Source organism: Oncorhynchus tshawytscha, linkage group LG11, assembly GCF_018296145.1.
Source record: "Oncorhynchus tshawytscha isolate Ot180627B linkage group LG11, Otsh_v2.0, whole genome shotgun sequence".
NCBI classification, from domain to species: domain Eukaryota; kingdom Metazoa; phylum Chordata; class Actinopteri; order Salmoniformes; family Salmonidae; genus Oncorhynchus; species Oncorhynchus tshawytscha.
In genome coordinates, this window is record NC_056439.1 from 45,006,995 (window position 1) to 45,021,194 (window position 14,200).

At 41.5% G+C, this 14,200-nt stretch overlaps 1 protein-coding gene across 3 annotated transcripts; it reads right to left on the reverse strand.

Annotated features, from left to right (window-relative positions):
- Positions 1-2,386: 2,386 nt before the first annotated feature.
- On the reverse strand, positions 2,387-13,919 carry tmem30b (transmembrane protein 30B). 3 transcript variants are annotated; one of them, XM_024437738.2, is made up of 9 exons: positions 13,288-13,446; positions 12,490-12,561; positions 5,806-5,998; positions 5,321-5,428; positions 5,105-5,212; positions 4,914-5,004; positions 4,654-4,791; positions 3,932-4,138; positions 2,387-3,269 (listed from the first exon to the last, which is right to left on the reverse strand). In XM_024437738.2, exons 3-9 carry the CDS (start codon positions 5,992-5,994, stop codon positions 3,091-3,093), a joined length of 1,020 nt encoding a protein of 339 aa, XP_024293506.1. In that variant the 5' UTR covers positions 5,995-5,998; positions 12,490-12,561; positions 13,288-13,446; the 3' UTR covers positions 2,387-3,090. The 3 variants fall into 3 exon arrangements, with proteins under 3 accessions (XP_024293506.1, XP_024293508.1, XP_024293507.1); XM_024437740.2 differs by lacking the exons at positions 12,490-12,561; positions 13,288-13,446 and adding an exon at positions 13,896-13,919; XM_024437739.1 differs by lacking the exon at positions 12,490-12,561 and having other exon boundaries at positions 13,288-13,445.
- Positions 13,920-14,200: the final 281 nt, after the last annotated feature.

The following is a 14,200-nucleotide window of genomic DNA, read 5'->3' on the forward strand; positions in this document are numbered from 1 at the left end:
CATATTCTATGAACCTTAAATAAAAGGTAAACAATTCTGATGCAATTTCACACATTTTATTTTTAAATCATTTAAAAATGTTTTTAAAATGCTTATTTTACCAAATGCACTAAAACTGTCCATAAAACAGAATCCCAAAATCAGTAGACATAAAACAGTCTCCATAAACCGGGTCTTCAGGTGTGAAGCGGTTAATCAGGTATTAGTCGGAGCGGTCAGAGAAGCCCGGGACATCTCTGTACTTGTCAGCGGCCTCCTGTTTGCTATCGCCTCTGGATCTCCTCCTCCAAATGGATCTGAGGAAACCCTCCAGGGAAACCATACGCTGCTCCATGCCATCCATCTTGAGCAGGACCTGCTCCTGCAACTCAAATCCCTGGCGCAGTTTCTGCATGCTGCCTTTGCACTGGAGGAATCCTGCTTTGCCCTGACAGAAATGTTGGCAGACATACATTCAAAAAACAAAAATGTGTCCTTCAAAAAACAGTAACATAGAAATACATAGAGAGCAGTATGATTTCAGGACTTTTCACCAACCTATCCCAGCAGGCCTTTGTAAGCTATCTATGCAGCGTAGGCTAGTTATGTAGCTAAGTACACAGAGGTGCATATTTTCAATGTAGACCATATGTAAAACTAGGGCAGAGATTTTATTACCACCAAAAATGATGTAACTGGATTCACAAATTGACTAAGAGTAACTATTCACCAACCTGTCCAGGGCTCTTCTTCCTGCTGATCCACAGGTAAATCATGGAGACGACCAGAAAGGCCATGCAGAGAGCCAGGATCATGCAGCCAACATTGTGCAGGGCCATGTCCAAGAAGGAGGTGTTATACTCCTTGCTCTCCACTACCTTTCTCAGTTCATCGGGTGTGATCTCCATCCCAACCCTTGACCAGGTTGGGTGTTTGCAGTGCCCCACGCCAATACCAACACAGACCATCTTCAGATAATGAAGTAGTTCAAAAAAACAGCTCTGAGCTCTCAGCTCTTATCTTTGGAGGCCAGAGATGTGAATCCAATCGTGTCTGAGTAACAAATGAGGACCTGAGCCAGTGCACCCTCAGAATAGCTCAGCAGACCCATTATTACATCATCTGTGCCGTGATTGCATCATGACAGCCAAGTGACAACTATACCAACTTTGGAAATTAATCATTTGTGAAAATAGCACCCTGGTGTGCTCATCAAATCAAGTGTAACAAGCACAATGCATCTTAAATAATGAATTATACAATTTTCTAATTATTCTAACACTCTAATAGTTTTCTTAAAACAAACACAGTACAGAGGTGTATCAACACACAAGGCAACATTTTGTTCAGAACTTAGTTATATTTTAGGTTCAAGAACAGAACAGGCTCCAAGTCCTGTCTCGTTGTCAGTGCTCCGCGGTTCTGGTTGTCAAAGCTCCTGATTGGTTGCCCTCGTCTTCACTCTCTCCTGATGAGCAGCAACATGAGGAAGACTCCACAGCGTCACAGCGGGTTAGTTCTCGGCCCCTGTTATTTCGAGGTGCTTTCCCCCATCTCCTACGTTCCACCACCTGAAGCTTCTTCTCCAGGGCTAGCAGCCTCACCTCCACGCCCTTCAGCTGTTGGAGATGCTCTGACAGCATGGCAGATGTGTTAAGCATATCCGACTTCTGCAGGAAAAACACATTTCAGAGATGACCCCCCCCCCTCCTGGATTCTCTTTACTTTTTTTTAACCACCATTTTGATAAGTTAAATCCTTAGTATTCCTCAATGTTTTGGGGCAGAAATGTCTGTTTACCACCAGCTTTTTTGAGACTTAACCTGGACAAGCACCAATATAGAAGAAGCAGACTTACATATCTAGTGATGCTTCTCAAAAAATCTAAAATGTTGCCCTGATGTGAAAGTGGATGATGATAATGTTACTTACCAGTAATGTTTTGATCAGCTTCCTCTTGTATATTTTGTGAAGAACATTAAAGGTAAAAAATGGCAAGAAGATCACCAGCAGGTACGGGAGCACAGATTCTATTGCACTGAAAACTTGGCTAATCCCACTGGTACTGGGTCGGAAAAATGCAGCAAGTTCCTCTGGAGTTATATCTATCCCAACCGTTGCCCATGCCGGTAGGCTGGGGAAAATATAATTTTTGGGGGGTGGGGGACTGGAAAAGGGCCATATAGAAAAGACCATCTTCACCAGATTAAACCATACACAGTGAAGCTGAGACAGACATTAGACATGTATAATGTGTCAAACTGAGCATAGAATCTTCAGCAACATTCCACTCAGAGCTGTAATTGTGACAATTCCATGGAACTGTCAGAGGCTTCTTTGACAATCATTGATGATGCAACCTTAATTCCATATCAACTCAACAAAGGGATGGCAGAGCGCTATCAGGTCGTTCCTCAAGTTGTACATTTATTATTTCAGAGAAAACAAATTAAAATTCACCAAGGAATTTTCTAAATTCCATTACAAGAAACATACTGCAATAAAAACATTTTAAAAAGAGGATGTTCAGTTATGTGCAGTATATACAACCCTGAGATATATTCCCATTAGAAAAGGTTACAGCAAAACATTTCAGATACATAAATTCAGAATTTTTTATCCAATAACAAATGGCAATACAATTCTATGGCTTACATGTCCTGTCTAAAAATAACAATCACTCCATGTTTGTAAATGATCCTCTACTTTTCAGAAATCTATAACAAACAGTATGAACAGATTGGTCTTTTCTGACCCATGATAAAAGCTGCAGTTACCAATGTGACGTAACGCAACAAAAACACGTTTTTATGAATGGCTTTTTCATCCTAAGGTCTTAAACTATACAAGAAGATTCAAATGCAGCTTTCCCAGAGTATCAAATTACATAGCTTTTAAAACTTTAAAATGTCCAACTTGACCTCACTCACCTCTTAACTAAAACCCTTAATGAACTATGCAAAGAGCCCTCTATCAACTCTCCCAGTAAATCATAATTCTCTCAACGAGATTCAATATTGGACAGACATGGCAGTATAATCAAGTAATTTAAAGTTATTAAATTTACCCAGATAATGACTAACCTCTAAAAGGTCAAATGGAGCCGGAACATTAATCATCCTCAGGGAACTTGAACTTGGCATACACAATGAGCATAACCATTGACATGACAACACACAAAGATCCAACCACCAGGTAAGCGATGCCCAGGAACTGGTTCTTTCCGCCCATCCAGGACACGTTGCTGAAGACCACCTTCTTCCTCCCACCGAAGCTCAACACGGGATAGTCTGGAGGAGGAGTGTGTTAAGGTCGAACAGGACATAGAGTGCCATTTGAGAGTGACCATATAAATATTACCAACAGTGTCTAATTTGTATAGAAAGATTTACTCTTTCCCTAGCATATGCTTTCTCCAATGTCGAAAAACTACCACGTCATGTCTGCCATTCTCCTCTGTTTGAAAAGCAGAGTCCCACCCAACTGGTAAGACCAGTTGAGCTGAAATGCAGGTGTAAACCATTGAGCAACAAACTGTTGTAACACGAGACACTAGCCCCATGGGAGTGAAATACAACTCACTCCGAGCGGAGTACAAAAAAACCCCACATTATTATTATTACAGTTGCTTGCATTTAGCTGGAGTAATAGCATCAACATGCAGTTTATGTTCTCATTTCCACTCACTCTGGTGAATGAGTGAGTGGAAATGCCAATTGGATTAGAATTAAATAAGCGCTCATCAATTTACAGGAGTAGTCATTGAATTACGTAATATGACATTGTAATGCTTGAATCATCGGTCATTCCGTATGTAATTACAGAACTGCTCAGTTCTTCTGTCTTCAGGCAAAACAAATGCTTCATAAGGACTTAAGCCTGCGCCCTTTCACACATGCCCACTGACTTCTAGACATTTCCATATACCTATACATATTGTAGTGAAAGATACTGTAGGCGATTTCAAGGGAGTAGTTCCCTGCGGGTAGGCCCCTGGCGTAGTCACCCTCTGTGATTCGTCGATACAGCTTCCTGAAGTCTGGCAGGGCAGCCCTTCTCATCCACACCAGGAAGTCCTGGTTCACGAAGCCGTTATTGGATGGGTCAGAGGTGTCCAGCTCATAAGCCGGCTTGGACCAAAAGGATGGCTTCACAGTACCTACGTGAGGAAAGCAAATGAAAGTCGATGTAACGTCCAACTTCTAGGTCAGTGTAGAAAAAATGCAGGAAGGGAAGCGTTGCTAAGGTACACAATAGTAGGTTTTTGGTAGACAGAAGGTGCTAAGGTACACAATAGTAGGTTTTTGGTAGACAGAAGGTGCTAAGGTACACAATAGTAGGTTTTTGGTAGACAGAAGGTGCTAAGGTACACAATAGTAGGTTTTTGGTAGACAGAAGGTGCTAAGGTACACAATAGTACATTTTGGTAGATAGAAGGGGCTCTTTGGTTAAAGGGATAAATTGGTCATCAAAAAGAAAGGAGGACCAAGGCACTCTTTATATAATGAATTATAAATGCCTTTATTTATATAGCATGTTCAAAGGAAACAAAGTTTAAAAACTCCTAGGTCAGTGTGTTAAGACATGTGGATGTAGGGTATTATTGATTAGGCATCTCAAGTTAGGATGTCACTGTATACATTAATGTCATGGTCTCTGGATGGAGCTCATTACCATTGAATGCATTCTTTAGAGGCGTAACAGAGGGGTTCCTGTATTTGATGTTGTAGTCAGTCCACCATGCTATTCCTTTTCCATCAAAGGGAACAAGCTTCTTGGTACCGTTCACGATCTGATAGAGCTTAAAGGTGTCTTTAAAAAAACAATGCAGAAATTTAATTACTGGACAACGTTGAACAGAATATTTACTCCAAGTGCAGCGTGGTAATAAAACAGTCTACTAGAGTTCTGATTAATGAATGATGGGCTTGTACCATTGAACATGCTGTTTGCTAATGATCCACAGGGCACAATTGGATTTTGGTTGGCATCGTACTGATAGGGGGAGCATGCAGAAATAGGTGTCTGCAACACAAAGAGGGGAAAACAGTTGGTGATAGGTAATCAGTCACAACATTTGAGGCTGTTCATGGATCATTTGTCACACATTCACATCTCTTCCCACCTTAAAGTAGTCCAGATCCCCTGAGAGCTGGTATTCATCTTTTGAAGCCCCATATGAGCGTTGGCTCTGAAAGTAGTTGGACAGACCATAGTAGAAAAACACAGGACCCTGAAGAACAAAAAGTGAGTTAGAACCAGCTCTTTGCTACATGTAATGAGCAGAGCTCACATTACTGTGATAACTTAAATAAGCGAAGGGGTACGAATGTCACGTTACCTCAAACAGAGTGGAGAGGGAGAACTCCAGTTTGCACGTACAGTTCTTGTCGCTGGGGTTGGAGCACTTGTAGCAGTCTGAGGTGGTCTCTACTCCAGTGTAATCTTTCTGTGTTAACATGAAGCATTGCATTAAATATTGATCAGCACCTATCAACATAAAACCACAACTCACACCTCCATTATGTTGTGTGCCAGAAACCATCATCTTCATCCTGTGTGACCGAATGAGCTAGTAAACAAGCTTGAACAGATCGCAAGAGTAACATTCAAGGAAAAGATGCACACAAGTACCTAAAGAGTTACAGGCAATGTCTAATTTGAACTAGTAAAAATTGAGCTACTCTGATGAAGTTCATAACTAAATTGAGAACATACAACTGGACAATATGACATTTCATGCAAATGGACAATACATGGGTATCATAAATCCTGAAACTAGGAGTCACTTTTGACCAGTGATGCCCTTGTCAGTCATACTCTTACCTCCAACACTGTGATGTTCTGTGAGGTGATGAAGAGGGCAACACCTATGCCAATGAATGCCAGGCCAATGAGCACAAACCCAGGGATTACGATACCAGCCGACAGCATGGGCTGCCAAGCAGGGAGTCTCTGCTGTGTGAAGGCTGTGTTGTCTGGCCGGTTGGTCGTTTCTAGCTCTTCTTTCATCATGATTCTGTTAGTAAGAAACAATAGGGAGGGACTTAATTTTTTAAAATTCAGGGAGCTGTGGCCAGGCAGATCAGGGCTGGGGTCAATTCGAATTGAAGGCAATAAATTCAGGAAGTGATTTAAGTGTAATATTCAAAAACATTTGAAATAAATACTATAGCTTCTACTCAGTTTATTGAGAAGTAATTGAAAATAGATGCAGATCACATTTTGAATTGTTTTTGAAGTTTACTTCCTGAATTGACTTGAAACATATGTAGGCCTCAGAGTTTCTCCATGCAGGAATTCCTAAGGAAAAACTAAAATAATACTATGCAGTTGCACTGACATGATTAGGGCCCTGTGTTTCATGCAATCATGTGACAGATATTTAACTTTACTTAAAGGTTTTTTTAATCAAACTGTCCCAGCACCATTATAATCAAACTATGATAAACCTAACCTTTGGCAAAATAAGTAAAACAACTGTAAAGTTAAAAAGGTAGACTCAGCAAAATGACATTGCCAGGAGCAGCACAGCAGAGGTTGGGCACATTTGAGTGGTAAACTTAAAGTAGTCGACTGTAGACGGATGTCGAGGAGTAAAGTCAGGGGAGGCACATATTCAGTCAGCTAGTCGGTTACCTTCTGCCGTTTCTAGGAAACGCCACTATGGCAGACATTGTAGTTGCCTTTGTTATTGCCGATGAAGTGGATACAATCGGAATTCCACTTCTCCAACACGAAGCCGAACATGATCAACATGGTCCAAAGAATAAATATTCTGGTAAGGAAATTAGATACCAGCCCGAGCTCTAACATTCACAAGACTTGTTTTGTATTTTTGTGATGGTCTTCCCAAAATATAACCAGTTAGTGAGTGCATAGGCTACTAGAATGAGAACATAGGTGTTTTTTCAGCATATGCTCTGCTGTTGCCATTACGTCATGCCCTTGTACCTTATTACTTGTGAAACATGGAATTGTAACAGATTGTGATTAAACGGACTACAAAGATTCTTACTGTATGTTAACTGATTTCATGTCAGCTTCACTACAACCTCCAGTGTATTTCTTTAATTCTCAACCTTCATGTTGTTGTCAGTTTGCAGAATTTGATTCAATCACATGAAGGACAACACACTCACTGTACAGAAAAGGATCACATGTTTACCACACCGCTCATGTGCGTGCGCCATCGCAAGCACGTTGATTTTGTCCACCCACTCCAGACGTGATCAGGACACGCAGATTGAATTATCAAAATGAACTCTGAACCAATTATATTAATTTGAGGACCGGTTGAAAATCATTAAACATTTTTGGCAATTTAGCCAGCAAGCTTGCTGTTGCTAGCTAATTTGTCCTGGGATATAAACATTGGGTTGTTATTTTACTTGAAATGCACAAGGTCCTCTACTCAGACAATTAAATAGACAGATAAAAGGGTAAACTGAGTTTGTTTCTAGTAATCTCTCCTCCTTCAGGCTTTTTCTTCTTCTGTGGGTTTTATGGCGGACTACAACCCAAATAAACTGTGTACTGCTGCCACCAACTGGACGGGTTGAAAACCCAAAACAAGGTGAAAAGAAAATCCATATGTGATAGGGAAACTAACGTAGTCCACTCAAATAAGAATAGTACTTTGACAACAAAACAACTCCCACTTCTTCCTTCTTTCAAATTTCCATATTTCCCTTCTCAGACTCTAGGGCCTGAGGGTGGTATGGCTTGTGACAATATTCCATGTAACTCCTCCGCTGAGAAATCTTTCAGTCCCAGGAACCACTCCGCCGCAGCCACAATTTCTATCCTCCTGGACCTTTTCTCCACCTTGGCAGTGCCCTTTAATCCCATAGCTATGGAGGCCACCTTCTTAACCTTTAAAATGCCAGGGTCCTGCTGGTGAAAGGCAACCCCTGCAGCGAAGGCCTATCCACCACCATGGACTCTTCAGGAGCACCATTCAAAATCTTAACCCTTTTAACAGCTGCTGCATATGAAATGTTCTGGACAGCCCTGACTTTGGCCACCTCATTCTCTTTTATCCTTGTCAGGCAATCGAAAGATGTAGCTTCATGGTTCCCACCAGAATTTCAATGTCACATTTTCAACACATAATCTTTTCCACAACTTGGACATCTCGGCTTCTCCCTTCTGCAAACACTTGAAACATGACCAAAAGCTTTACAATGATCACACTGCATTGGTCTTGGGACAAATGCTCTGACTCTGTAGTTTATATACCAACTGCAACTAGGGAGACTCAAAAATAACACAGACTTCCCCTTTTCACCATACGATTCAACTGACGTGCATCAAGCACTCCAGGAATATTTTTAATCTCTTCAAAATTGACTTCCCACGAGACGCCAGATATAGCCCCCTTGAAGGGTGCCCTGTTCCAAAGACACACACACACACACACACCAAACGTATCAAAATAGTGTGAGATGCAACGCACATTCCTTCTGATCCGCAGAAGCACAAAAAAAAATTGAAACAAGCAAGCCTCTTATAATCATCACAGCCTTTGCTTTACCCAGCACTCTCTGCCCCATGTCTGGATAACTCAAATGGATTCTTCAAAATTGGTACTTTGCTCAGCTACTCCTCATTAACAAACCATAACCCTACTAGATATGAAGGGTCACTTTCATCACTGTACAATATTTTTTCTCAGTTTTCCGTTCTTTTGGACAATACTCCAATTCTCCTTGATTCTACCACCATTGGATTCAGAAACCACTTCATTGTCCGCTTCCGCAATATTTTCAGATTTGCAATCTCCCATTGCGGTCTCCTTCAGGCTTCTTCTTCAGACTTTATATGACAACAAACTTAAAAGGTGCATTACCACTACCAACTGGACTGGAGTGTGGACCTCAGTTCATCTTTCAATCACCCAAGTGGGTATATGCGACTCAAAACCAATGAGAAGATTGGAGAGGCGGGACTTGCAGCGCGTCAAGCATCACAAATAGAACAAAGTTTTATTTTAGCGCCTGGATACGCAGACACCCTTTGACGCGTGCGAGCAGTGTGGGTGCAAAGATTGAATAACATGTACGTGTAAATGTATTTTTGTGACATGGTCAGCATGTTAGACAATACATGTCAGTTCACATAAGTTAATGGGTAAACACTATGTCAAACAGTCAAATACACTTGATATTGACCCCAAGACTGGTGTTTGGGGTACTTGCTCATTAAGGTCAGCCATGGGGGGGGGGGTGCATCTTGTCCAAGAGCCATGTTTCAGATAAGGAGAGAATATTGCAGTTGAGGGTGCCGTTGGTAGCAAATCAGTGATCTCAATAGCAATGGATTGGCCAGTAGACTGGAGGGAAGAGGTGGCCCGGTATTGCCTTCGCCTTAATCTCACCAGGATCTCCACCATCCCTTGCCTCTAATGCCTGCATTTCCTCGAGTAGTCCGAAAATTGGGTCGGAATTACACAAGGAGCCCAGGGCAGATGGGTCGAGGTTAAAGATGGAATTAAGGCAAGTAACTGCTGACTTGATGTTCAAAAGGTTGTAAGAAATGGAAGAGGATACATTGTGAAAATAAAGTAAAAATAAACTACAAAATAATCACAAAAATAGTAAAGTTGGGTTGGCGCTTGCAAAACGGTGGCAATCCATGGCGCTTGCAAAACGGTGGCCATCCAGTATGGCGCCATCTCTGCTTTTTGCTTCCAAAAAACCCAGAAGTTCGTCTCCCACAATGCTTTGGCTACGACTTCGGTGAGGAGCAACTGCAGAAAACTCTAGTCGACTGCAGTTGAAAGTTCATGACCTTTGATCACATGGTTGTTGAGGTCATGCAGTTGCAAGTCGGATCCTTTTTATACCCATAATGCAAAACAAAGGTGGTGACCAACGTTGGTTAACGTCTTGACAAAAGTGCTCAGCTCGAACGCTCCCATTGAGATGAGCGAGATGCAAGACTTCGCTCTCACACAGTATCTTCGCAGGTGCATGGGTTCACCTCCCGCTGGTAGCCAGGGCACCAAAACGTTGGAGAAGTTGAGCCTTGTGCTTCAACACTGTAAATGTTCAGCTGGCACCTAGCCAAACTCCGCTAGGCGAACCCAATGAGTGAGCTCACATACTCCCTTAAAAGACCTTCGCTTGAAAAACAAGAAAAAAAAGTTGCAATAGTACTGCGTCCATCTTGAGATGTCGTAGCCACTTCATCAAAAGTCCAAATTAATCTAAGAATCAAGTTTTTGCAGAGATCTTAGTTGCATAATTTTAAATCTAACTAAGATGCTTGGTGCAGTATTTCTCAAGTGAAGATTTGCATGAAACGAGTCATCCTCGTTGAATGACAAACACTTCATTGAAGCATCCCTACTGTTGTCTAATGAAGGGGAGTAGACTTCAGCTACGAACTTCGGCTTGCCTCGAGAAAAAGTGGTGTGTGCACGAACAGCCCCCCCCAAAAACGACCAAAAAAACCTGTTCATTACTGTTTCGGATTGTGATCCAGCGGCAGCCCGCCCATTAGGGGCCGGTGCCCCACTTGTGATTGGTAAAAAAAAAAAAGTTCCATACATACACCGTTGAAGTCGAAAGTTTACATACAACTTAACCAAATACATTTTAACTCAGTTTTTCACAATTCCTGACATTTAATCCTAGTAAAAATTAACTGTCTTAGGTCAGTTAGGATCACCACTTTATTTTAAGAATGTGAAATGTCAGAATAATAGTAGAGTAAATGATTTATTTATTATTTCCTTCAACACATTCCCTGTAGGGCAGAAGTTTACATACAATCAATTAGTATTTGGTAGCATTGCTGTGAAATTGTTTAACTTCGGTCAAACATTTCAGGTAGCCTTCCACAAGCTTCCCACAATAAGTTGGGGGAATTTTGGCCCATTCCTCCTGACAGAGCTGGTGTAACTCAGGTTTGTAGGCCTCCTTGCTTGCACATGCTTTTTCAGTTCTGCACACACATATTCTATAGGGTTGAGGTCAGGGCTTTGTGACGGCCACTCCAATACCTTGACTTTGTTGTCCTTAAGTCTTGGCTGATTTATTTAGATTTTCCCATGATGTCAAGCAAAGAGGCACTGATTTTGATGGTAGGCCTTGAAATACATCCACAGGTACACATCCAATTGACTCAAATGTCAATTAGCCTATCAGAAACTTCTAAAGCCATGACATCAAAAAAAGCCAGGTAAATGTGTACATTTTCTTGTTAAAAAAAATGGTTCAAAACAAGATGTTCAGTTATCACTCTGCTCCTCAGTGACAGCCAGGCAGCGCCTCCTCAGAGGGCGCATAGGCCATGAGAACATTGCTTGCATTGCTTTGCCAGCTATTTGCTATGAAGGGGAACTGCACCAATGACATCGCAGAATTTCATAGCAGAAATTATAACAGCACAAAGTAAAATGGACCACCCTGGGGTGCTCAAATGTTCAGTCAGAACTTCTGGGTCTGCTTTTTTCTGGGTCTGTCTCTCGCACCAGACGGCTTACTTCCTCACGTGAGACTAGATCCGCTATATCAGGTACAGATGGCGTATAAAGCTAATTGTAATAAGCTTGTAAATAAATAATAAGTTATGAGAGCCTGGGACCTGATAAACTGGACAACTACACCCAAAAAGAGTCACAGGACAGAGGGATACACTACTAGCTAGAACCTTCTCGTCACAGATCTGGGGGAACAAAAAACAACATGGCCATTTGTCTCATCCTCCCATGTTTTTCATCATCAGGTTCTACTAACAGGGCGACATGTGTACACTAAACAGCATAAAACCGGGTGTATCAAAACGGGTGTATTCTTTCAGAATGAAAGTTAACTGGCTAGTGCAACATGCTTTGTGACATTATGTTAGCTTGCTATCCTCAGATCATGTGTTTTCACTTATTGCATCTGCATGCTGCTTGTTGCATTTGCCCTGGTGCACTCGTTCGTTTGTGAGCTGGCTGCTCATTCGAGTTTCTAAACCCAGAGGCCGGAACATCTCGAACTTCTGGGAATGCTTGCAAAACAGACCAGGGATTGAGAAGTCAATGAGAGAAGTGAACAATTCTTCTTTATTTAAATGTTCTCTAAAATCTAAAAAAGGCACAACCTAGATTTGAGCCAATGTCTTAAGTAGTTGAACATGTTATTACTTTAACTTCGTGAAAGTGACAAACTGACTGATTTGACAGCCTGCACATGCGCAGGTTTGGCGACCGTTAAGACCCATTGACAATGTTTCTGCTAATGAGCTTAGCTAACCAACGTTCTACTGGAGAAGCAGTTTATGCCCATCTTCCCACTGTACCATCTTTGGTATAATCTAATCTGTTCAAAACAGTTGCAGCATGTGCAGCAGTGGTGATTCGGTTTTTGACCTGCAAAAGTCAAACAGGTGTATTTATACCGGTTGTTTAAATACACAGATCACTTTATACATTTTCAAAGAAACTACAGGTAGTTAAGAAAATGTGCATCATAATTCGATCATGCTGCTTTAATGACAACTCCAACCACTTCTCACCCAGTGTATTCAGCCAATCAGTGGCCGCCACCGATGGGAAGCCTTTAGAAATTGATGGTGCTTACAAGACAACTGGGAAAAGAAGAAAAAAAAAAGAGGTCAAATCATGACGTCAGTGGATCTTCAAGTTGTTAAGTTAGAGCTTTAGAAAGAGGCCCAAGTTCTCAATATGGAATTCCGAGTTGGATGACCATAAAAATAAATCCCATTTGGAGCTCGTTTCTCACCCCCTTCTCATTCCAATTTGTCCTGAACACACTGAAGTTGGAAATGTAAGAGTTCCCAGTTGTTTTGAATGGGGCATGAACCACTATGCTGTTTACTTTCTCCATCACGTCATATCGCTGAGGCTACCTTTAAATACCAGTACATCTTCTTTGATATTGGGTTTTATATAATTCCAAGTATGATGATTTGCCTCAAACAGCTGATAAACATATCAATGCTCATTATTTCTATGTCAACTGTATTTTTGTTTTACTTCTAGTGTGGAGAAATGGTGTATGGACAACTGAATGATTGCACTTATGAATACTAGTTGTCTTTTCAAAAGGGACGATTGAGGTAAAATGAGAGCATTTCTTATTTTGTTAAATGAAATACAGGTTAGTATTCCGAGTGTGGTATCAGATTAGTGACTAGCATTTGGCCAACAAGGCATTCTCCACTGGCAGAATTTAAGAACATTTGTAATATTTCCGCGTGCCTGTCGCCTACGTTTGTTCAAGAGACAATGAACCACCCCATTCTTCACTCTGATAAGTTGGAAAGTAAATAACTGCAAACTAGCTTACTTACCCGTTTTAACGAAGAAGAAAATCTTTATCTTTATTTCCAGATTCGTTTGAGGAATATCCAAAATAGGCAGCGTAAAGTCAATAGACAATAAACAGGGCGCTGCCTACCGCTAACACCTTTACCTGACGGTTCCTTCCCTTTTCCTTTCTCTTCCTGCCTCAATGGTGTTCCTCACAGTGACGTCATTTCAAATCAAATGTTATTGGTCACATACACATGGTTAGCAGAAGTTAATGCGAGTGTAGCGAAATGCTTGTGCTTTTAGTTCCGACAGTGCAGTAATATCTAACAAGCAATCTAACAATTCCCCAACTGTCTAATAAACACAAATCGAAAGGGGTGAATGAGAATATGTACATATTCATATGGATGAGCGATGGCTGAGGTGCAATAGATGGTATAGAATACAGTATATACATGTGATATGGGTAATGTAAGATATGTAAACATTATTAAAGTGGCATTATTTAAAGTGCCCAGTGATTGGGTCTCAATGTAGGAAGCAGTCTCTGAGTTAGTGACTGCTGTTAAGCAGTCTGATGGCCTTGAGATAGAAGCTGTTTTTCAGTCTCTCGGTCCAAGCTTTGATGCACCTGTACTGACCTCACCTTCTGGATGGTAGTGGTGTGAACAGGCAGTGGCTCGGGTTGTTGTTGTCCTTGATGATCTTTTTGGTCTTGCTGTGACATCGGGTGCTGTAGGTGTCATGGAGGGCAGGTAGTTTACCCCCGGTGATACGTTGCGCAGACCGCACCGCCCTCTGGAGAGCCTTGCGGTTGAGGGCGGTGCAGTTGCCGTACCAGGCGGTGATACAGCCCGACAGGATGCCCTCGGTTACTCTAGCTTGAGTAATGATTTCATGGAATGCTTTTGCTTGAGCAGCATAGATCAAGTGATACTAAAAGGGATGCAT

Excerpts from the sequence above, each read along its gene's own strand:
- tmem30b (XM_024437740.2), bottom strand. The coding sequence starts at position 5,994 with ATGATGAAAGAAGAGCTAGAAACGACCAACCGGCCAGACAACACAGCC. Across the intron at positions 5,429-5,805 it reads AGAACATCACAGTGTTGGAG|AAAGATTACACTGGAGTAGA; the intron begins GTAAGAGTATGA and ends ATGTTAACACAG. Across the intron at positions 3,270-3,931 it reads CTCCCTTGAAATCGCCTACA|ACTATCCCGTGTTGAGCTTC; the intron begins GTATCTTTCACT and ends CTCCTCCTCCAG.